Genomic DNA, 8,344 nt, shown 5'->3' on the forward strand with positions numbered 1-8,344 from the left:
CCACTGTTCTTCACATTTTTAAAAAAAATCACACCAATGCCTAGACTTTTTAGCAATATAAAGGAAGATTTATTTTCGAAAGTAGCAAAACCTGTTTGAAAAAAAATATATTTCTTTGAGTGACTTACTTTATAAATGTGACTGTCAAAGTCAGCTATTCTATGATCTACATTTTACAACATATTGTACAAAAGATACATATTGATAGGCTCTTATTATCTATTTATATATAATATATATAATTACATATTGCACTTGGACCAGCCAGGCTCGCAGTCATTCATGGCAGAAGTTAATAAAGTTAAATAGATGGGAATCTGTAAGTACAGTTGGTCTCCTTTGGTTTGGAAACGAATCTCCTCGTCGCGGTTAAATGTTCTCGCGGGGTAGGATGGGGAGAGGAGCGATGCAAGGCTTCAGCAGAGACGGGAGGGGAGGGCAGGGGTCGTCGCCCTCGCTGGCCCACTGCCCCCGGAGCGCACGGTTCCCAGACTCGCACCTCCAAGGTCAAGACGCGGTGGTTCCACACAAGCGGCTCGCGGTCACCACTTCCTTCAAGTCACTCTCGGGCTTGCCGGCCACCATAAAGGGCCACGTCTGCAAGAGGGAAGAGGGAGGAGGAGGTAAGTACTCTTGGACAGAGGGAGGGGTCAGCCCGAGCCCCAGTTACAGGAGGGGCGCCTGCGTGAGCACTAGGAGTATCGAGGCCACGGGTCTGTAGTTTACTAGGTGTGTTAGGCCTGGCAGGACAAAGCAAGCAGTTCCAGGTAGTAGTGATGGTGATGGCCTTTTAGAACTATGGCCAAAGAGAGCCCGTTCTGGGTTCTCCGTGGAACCCTTAAATGAAGCCCAGCCACAGCCTGAAAGCAGATGCTCTAGGGGTCTGAGCAGGGCGTGTGGGGAGAATTACTAACAACCCTAACCTGCAGCTGCAGGTCTACTGAGGCACTGGTCGAGCATCCTGGCCTTCTGGCCTTTATTGACTTCCATTTCTCTCCCTGCATCCCTAGCTATGACCACAACTTTAAGTCAATATCCCAGAAGGGGTGTGTGCGTTAATAAAAGACACAGTGGCATTTTATGTGAGGTCCTCTCTACTACCGAGAAAGCAAAGCTCGCCCCTTTCCTTTCTTTCTTCTCCCTTTCTCTGGACAGTTATATAATGTTTTCAAAGTTTTCTCTTTTTTAATACTTAAAGATGAAAGTGGTAGCAATTATAAATGGTCTGATCGATAATCTCATGCTTAGATTTAGATCGTAAAAACGGCTACTCATCACACTAAAAAAAAAAAAACAAAAAAAAACCCGTTTATTTGGAAGGAAAATATTTTTTCTGGCAAAATGTGTTTTATCATCCCCTCCCCCAGTTCCTGAGAGCAGCCGAGAGAGCCGGCTCAAGCCTCTCTGTAAGTGCTGGCCTGAGGGATATCTCATCCTTATCATATGTAAACAAAAGTCGTAGTAAGGTGGCATTTTTTTTTCCCTTAGAGCCTGCGCGTTTTTAAAATGAAATCAAACGAAAGACTAAGTTTTTAAAAAATTCTAACCAGTAAAAGGCCTCTGAGAAAATTGATTCAGTAATCAACATTTGCTTTTCAAAAATTAGGCTCGGTGGACACCAGTCATTAAGGTAAAGTCAAGTCTCTCTTCATTGTGACTGATCGGACCTATTCAGCACAAGGAAGACCTGAGCGGATTTACTGATGATGTTGACAGTGGCTGGAATTTCTGGGACTTAAAAATGGTAATCTACTTAGTCAAGCACAGAATATTTAAGTAGCTGGGGTATTTGCATGGACAGTTATGTAGGTGGAGGAACATAAATATGTCTGTATTTAATAGTGCTAAAAATACCCGGGGACAGAACGGAGTTGGATGTTTACAAGAATCAGAAGGGGAACTTAAGTTTTGCTCCTGGCTAAAAGAGGTATAGTTAGATGTCTTCTGGGTGCCTAGCATCTTGTCAGTTTCACGACAGCGGAAATAGCGCTGGCACCCTTCGCGGGGATCCCTCGTCTTTGCCAGCTGAATACCCTCGGAAATCCCTTAATGGGGTGCCACGTCAAACCCTTGCACAAATCACTCCCGGGCTCGCAGCTCTCAGTGCAGAGAGCCAGGGCGCTGCGTGGAGCCTGCACGGAGGTCTCCAGAAGTGATAGGCCGGCTGTGGCCATGGTGTCACGGATCGCCCGCGTCCCCAGGCCCAGCCAGCAGTGCGGGAGAACTCACCAGGTTGACTGGGTGAATGTAACCATTCTCGTACTTGTCGTTGGCCAGGATCTGCCTCAAGTGCGCGATGTAGCTGGACGCCAACCTAAGCGTGTCCAACTTGGAGAGCTTGGTGTCCGGGGGCACCCAGGGCAGGGTAGTTTTGAGCCTGGAGAAGGCCTTGCTCAGCACCCGCATGCGGGCCCGCTCGCGCGCGTTGGCAGCGTTGCGCTGGACCTGCTTCCCCTCCTGGCTGACCCCGCTCAACGGGCTCTTCTTGGTGGGCGCCTTCCTCCTTTTGCCCAGGCCGCCGCGACCCTTCTGTGGAGACCCATTCTCGCAGTTGGAGCCCTCCTCGGTGCTCTCGTTGGAAGTCACAAACTCCTTGTTGGAGTCCACTTTCAGGGAGTCACAATCCAGCATCTCCATTTCTTGAAGGTCTTCTACATCGCTGAGGGAGCCAGTGGACATGTTTAGAGGGGGTGGAAGGAGTGAGGGAGAGAGAGAGAGACGCTGAAACTAAAGGGTCTTTAAAGTGTGGAGCTGCCACTTCGTGTGTTGGGGTTCGAGTTGGAATCTGGCAGCTTGGTCTCACAGCTTCCCCTTCGCAGGGTTGTGGAAGCGACCACAAGGGATCCTGCTGCAGGGAAACCAGTGCTCTATTTCCCCACCCCCGGAGTCCTGCCTGGCCTTAATGGAGAGTGAGAGAGCGCCGAGGAATTTGGTGAACACTAGGAATTTATCTGGGGAATAGAGAGGCGGATCCATGCAACCCAGGGGAGGGGCCTGCTAGGCCCTGCAGACTTCCTAGACCCCTTTCAGAAGCACTGGACTCTCAGGCACAGACCCGGGTTTTCAGCAATCTATCACAACATGCTTGTACTGGTTTCCTTCCATCAGGCTGGCCCAGGCCAAGGGGGTACCAGCCCTACTCAGAGCCCTTGCCTCTGTTCACCTCCTAGGGCCCTCTTTCCTCCAAGGGAATCTCAACTAATCATTACTGAGAACCTTTGAGAAATGGCCAGGTCTCTTGTTCTTAGTGAGCCTTCCTCCTAAAATGCCCCACCCCAATCAATTAAAATCTAGGTGCCCCTAACTAATACCCCATAAGACCACAGGGCTTTCTGAAGATAGCATTCCCATGTACTGGATGATATCCAGGCTTGTAAGTCCTAACCGTCTCCATGACTTTACCTCAGTAAGTCGTGTCCAAGGAACCAAATTTTAGAAAAGCAAATGCTGATCACTGAGCCGATTTTGTTTTTCAGATTCATTTTACTGTTTAGATTTTACCTGAGGCAAATTAGGAAAGGAAGTTTTTCACAGAATCTTTGTGGTACTGGAGGGAAATTACAGAAAGGAAGAAAAAGAAACTCAGAAAAAGAAAATCCATTAACATACTATCAATTTGAAGGTACCAGGGAACTGCTAGTGCATAGGAACACACTTGACCATTAAGTGCAATGTACACACACACACACACACACACACACACACACTCTCTCACACACACACACACACACACACACACACACACAGAGAGAGAGAGAGAGAGAGAGAGAGAGAGAGAGAGAGAGAGATGATTAGGGGTGATGGGTAGGGAATGAGAGAGGTCATATGGATTGGTGAAGCATATTTTGCTAGCTGAGAATCTTTTCCCAGTAAGATGAAAACTTTCTTGCAAATTCTTGCCAGAAACTCCTTCCTTGGAGGTCTTAAAAATCAGCCACTCGCAGACATCAGACATCGCTTTGCCTGACACCTTTTGTAGAAACTGTAGATTTCCTGCTCATGCAGCTGCCTTTCTCTTCTCCTATCCTTTTGGCTACCAGGGTTCCACAAGGAAATCTGGCTTAAGAAAACTCAGGACGAGGGGACCATGGCTTTGGGAAAGGACCAGTTTCCACCCTTAACTTCATCTGTGACCATCTTGCTCAGGGAATGAGATAATCTTCTCGTGTGTGTGGCGAGGGTAAGAAGAAAAGCAAAGGGAAACACAACTCAAGGACCCAATAAAATGGATGCCAAGAAACCAGGGAGATGAGATTTTTTTTTTTTAAAAAAAAAACACTGTCAGATTTTCTTGTCTTACAATTAGACACTGAGGATGGGGCAGGAACAAGACAAAAGAGTAGCTCTCAGCATCTGACTCAGAGTCCAAAGCCCTCTGTTCCACTCAGATCTGTGCCTTTAATCCAGGCTCAGCTGGGAATTCACTAACCTCTAAAACTTTGTTTTGTTAGCAGAGATTTGTTTGCTTTCCCCCTATGCTGTAAACTAAACAGATTGTCAGCAAATCAGTCTTTATTAATGAATTAGTGAACCCTCTCCCCCCATAATATCTTTCCTGAGGATCCAAAATTTGTTAATCACCAGTGTAGAGATTTATGAGCTCTTATTTTCTGTTGTTTGTGCAGGTGGAGATTTAAATGACCATATCCACTCCCAAGATTTATTGCAAGAGTGATTGATGTTATAAACCAGGAAAGGACTCTTCCCACAGCAGGGATGACAGAAATATCAAGTTGAAGTTGCCTTTGTCTTCATGCACAAATGCACCAGTTCTACAACACAGACAGCATTAAGAGAACACCCAGCAAGCTTGCTGGAAGGCTTCCTACTGATTTCCAAAGTAACCTTCTTTGATTTGCCCAGTGCCCCTGCTTCTCAGCTTCAGTAAGACAGGAAAGCTATTAACCTTAAGACTAAGGAACTTGTGGGATGTGTGTGTGTGTGTGTGTGTGTGTGTGTGTGTGTGTGTGTGTGTGTGCGCGCACACACACACTCTCACGTGCATGTGTAGAAACTGAACTGTCCGCAAAATAGTCACAAGTCTTTATTTGCATTATAGAACGAGGTGACAAGTAAGAATATTGGCTATGGCCTCATCACCAGATTGTTAAGCTGTAGAAATTTTTATTTTCATTCTTGGGGCCCCAACCCATTTGTCCTTCCCTTTTCTTTTTGGGGAACAGTGTCAGCCACAGAAACACATTCCTCTGAAAACTGCTGCTTTTTTCTTTCTTCCAATGTAAGAAGCTTAAAAATAGCAGTTTCTAGAAGGGAGCATAGCTAGTCATTATATCATAACCTAGTTTTTATGACTGCAATTAATTTTTCTTTATAGCAATGTAAGCAATAATTAAGTCTCCCGTCCATTTATCTCTTGGTGATATATTCAGGCTGGGAAGGGCTGTCGGATTGATAATGAGGCTTGAGAAATTTCTGAATTTTTGCAAGGAATGGCCACCAGTTTGGGGATAGCTGTGAAGAAGGTTGCAATTTAGGCTTCTTGATGACAAATTCTGAAGAAAGGAAATTAATAATACTTTTTTTCTCTTGAATTTTGTATCTATCTCTGTTAATAAACATTAAGGGACAAATGGGTGGAGAAAAGTGACTGATTGTTGGATTCCACTGAACAAATCAGTTAGGCTGTAACTTAAGCTCTGCCAAATCCCCCCCCCCCCAAATATAAACTATATTCTGTGAGAAGAAAGGCACTTTGGGGGAGCTAATTAACCCTTACAACAACCGGAGGATTGCTTTGAATGTGGCCATTTCGCAGCAGTAAACAGAGACGTCTGCTTTAAACACAGGAGATAGACCCATCCTTACCTTACATTTAAATCACAGCTCATGTCCTGGAGGCATCTGGCCAATTTATCGCACACTTCTAACAATTTGTTTTGCTAGAAAGGCTGTCTTTGAAAGATTTTAGTGCTAAGGAAAATTTATCTCCCAGAGTTGTAAAATGAAGATTAGGCACGGAATGCGTCCTTGAACTTCAATCCTGCTTTATCAGCTGATGCATTTTCAGGAAGTTCATATTTGATTCAGTTGCACTTGGATGATTTGCTTCCTTTTTATGGAAAGGAAAACATCACAGGCTTCTTTTGAACTGAATTCTATGCCATAACTTTATGTTATAGGGATTGGGAGGAATCTCCCTTTAACCTGAATTTTTTATTCTTTTCTTCTACTCCCATCGCAGGGCTAGAAGGATTCTGGATAGCAAATCACCCAAAACGGTGCTGACCACTTCTGTATTATCAATTAATTGTCTGTAGATCAGTTGCCACAGCACTACAATTTATGCCTGATAAATGGCAATCATAATAACTAGAGAAAGAGTCTTTGTGGTTCTTTGGATCTAAGAGTTAACCTTGCACCTCACATTTCTTATTCTATATGATCTGTACTGTAGGGTCCTCCTGCCACTCAGCTGGGTCTCTATGCAGCTCAGGCTAGCCTGGACACCCTATGTAGCCCAGGCTATGTCTTCTGATTTCTGTTTCCACCTCTGGAGCACTGGGGTCACAGGCCTGAGCCACCACACTGAGCTCCTATTGTAGTTTTGAAGGCAGCTCAGCCCATACAGTTGAAGGTCTGGGTTTATTCTAGGGAGCAAACAATCTGAATGAAAACCAGGCATTACAAAGCCAGATAATATCCTGTTTTCTAATACAAAAGAGCAAAAATGATGGAAGAAATTTCCAAGCTACTTTTCACACAGGGTGCTTTGTTTTCATTCTTTCAATTTTTAAGGATCATTTCTTTTTTGGGGAGGGATCACTGGTAAAGAAAAATCTACAATATGAAATTAAAATATTTATTAAAACATGTCCCAGAGCTCTTCCGTGTGACAATGAAGTTGTAGAAAAGTGGGTTGTGATGACTGTCTTGTTTCTTATCACCAAGTTTGAAAGTGAAATTTTCTTATTCCCTGAGAATCAATCTCGTGGGTCATACAGGGGATATCTCTAAATTGTACATTAAATATGGTTTATTAATATTATATTGTATGTATTATAATATATACACATTGTATGTACCTTGTATATTAAGTAGAGTTGCTTGATGGACATGAGTAAAAATAGGTTAACCTGTGGATGGTCCTTCCTGGAGGTTAGCAGAAGGTGGGCTGAGGCACAGGTTAGGATGAGGATGGACCCTGGGACAAACTGGCAAGTTCTGAGAGAGTGAACCCTGACCTCAGGAGCATGAACTATTTCCAGCTACTATCACATTTTAAATAGAGATATATAGTGATGTATTGTTTGAATTGGACTGGCCAAGGGCCAAAGAAGCCTCACAGGGTCAAAAATTCTGTTCCCATGAGATGTCAATGAAGGTACTGCGATTGAGCCTGTCTCCTGGTTTGCCTTGTAATGCCCACAGAGCCGTGGTGCTTTGGATGTTTTCTTCCCTTTTGAATAACTGTGAAATAAGTATGAGGAAGTTTGCACTGTTATGCCCTGTTTCTTAACTAGAACTAGTAATACTTAGCACTGACTTATATCCAATGAGATAGGCATGGACTTTGCTGGTGAATGAATCTTAGAGACCTGTTTAAAATGGTTCAGTAACACATATGCCGAAAGGACTTGGTTAAAATAAAAATTTCTTCTCTACCAAGGAGGCTAGATGAGCAATCCACGGGCCATTCATTCAAGAAACCTATATAGACACCCACTCTCTTTTCACTTCTACTCTCTGCTAGACTCCAGTGGAAGGCACCAGAATAATTTATTTCAATGATTACCATAGTCTTCTTGTTTGGTTTAAGATAAGATCTTATGTAGCCCTGGCTAGCACTGAACTTCATAAGCAGCCAGGTCCTTCTGCCTTCATCTCCTAAGTGCTGAGTTACTGGTTACTCTGATGCCTGGTTTATGCTGAGCTGGGGTGCTGACTCAGAGCTTCATGCATGCCAGATGAGCATTCTACCCACCGACTCACAGGTCTAGCCTTATAGTAGTCAACCCCTCTCCCTTTTGAATTGTTTTATTATGAATACTCTGCTTGCATGTAGTAGGCATGTATAACAGACCACCAGTGCCTGGTGCTTGCAGAGGTGTTAGATTCCCTGGAATTGGGTAAGAGGGTTGTGAGTCACCATTTAGGTGCTAGGAGTTGGATCTGCAAGGATAGAGCCATGTCTCTGGTCCCGGCAACACTCTCTTAAAGTGTCCTTTCCTTTCTATTCCTGTCCTCTTCAAATCATTTCCAGCAGGGAGCTTCATGTCACTCTACTGATTAAAATATCTCCAAGCTGCCTATTGTGTCTGGCATGAAATCCAAGTATCCCAGGCCCCTCCCCCATTTTATTTATTTATTTATTTATTTATTGGTG

General features: G+C 44.2%; 1 protein-coding gene across 1 annotated transcript; it reads right to left on the bottom strand.

Annotated features, from left to right (window-relative positions):
- Positions 1-507: 507 nt before the first annotated feature.
- On the bottom strand, positions 508-2,679 carry Tcf21 (transcription factor 21). The gene is made up of 2 exons (XM_027402926.2): positions 2,230-2,679; positions 508-597 (listed from the first exon to the last, which is right to left on the bottom strand). The coding sequence occupies exons 1-2, from the start codon at positions 2,677-2,679 to the stop codon at positions 508-510; spliced, it is 540 nt and encodes a 179-aa protein (XP_027258727.1).
- Between the last annotated feature and the right edge of the window lie 5,665 nt (positions 2,680-8,344).

This window comes from Cricetulus griseus, chromosome 2, assembly GCF_003668045.3.
Source record: "Cricetulus griseus strain 17A/GY chromosome 2, alternate assembly CriGri-PICRH-1.0, whole genome shotgun sequence".
NCBI classification, from domain to species: domain Eukaryota; kingdom Metazoa; phylum Chordata; class Mammalia; order Rodentia; family Cricetidae; genus Cricetulus; species Cricetulus griseus.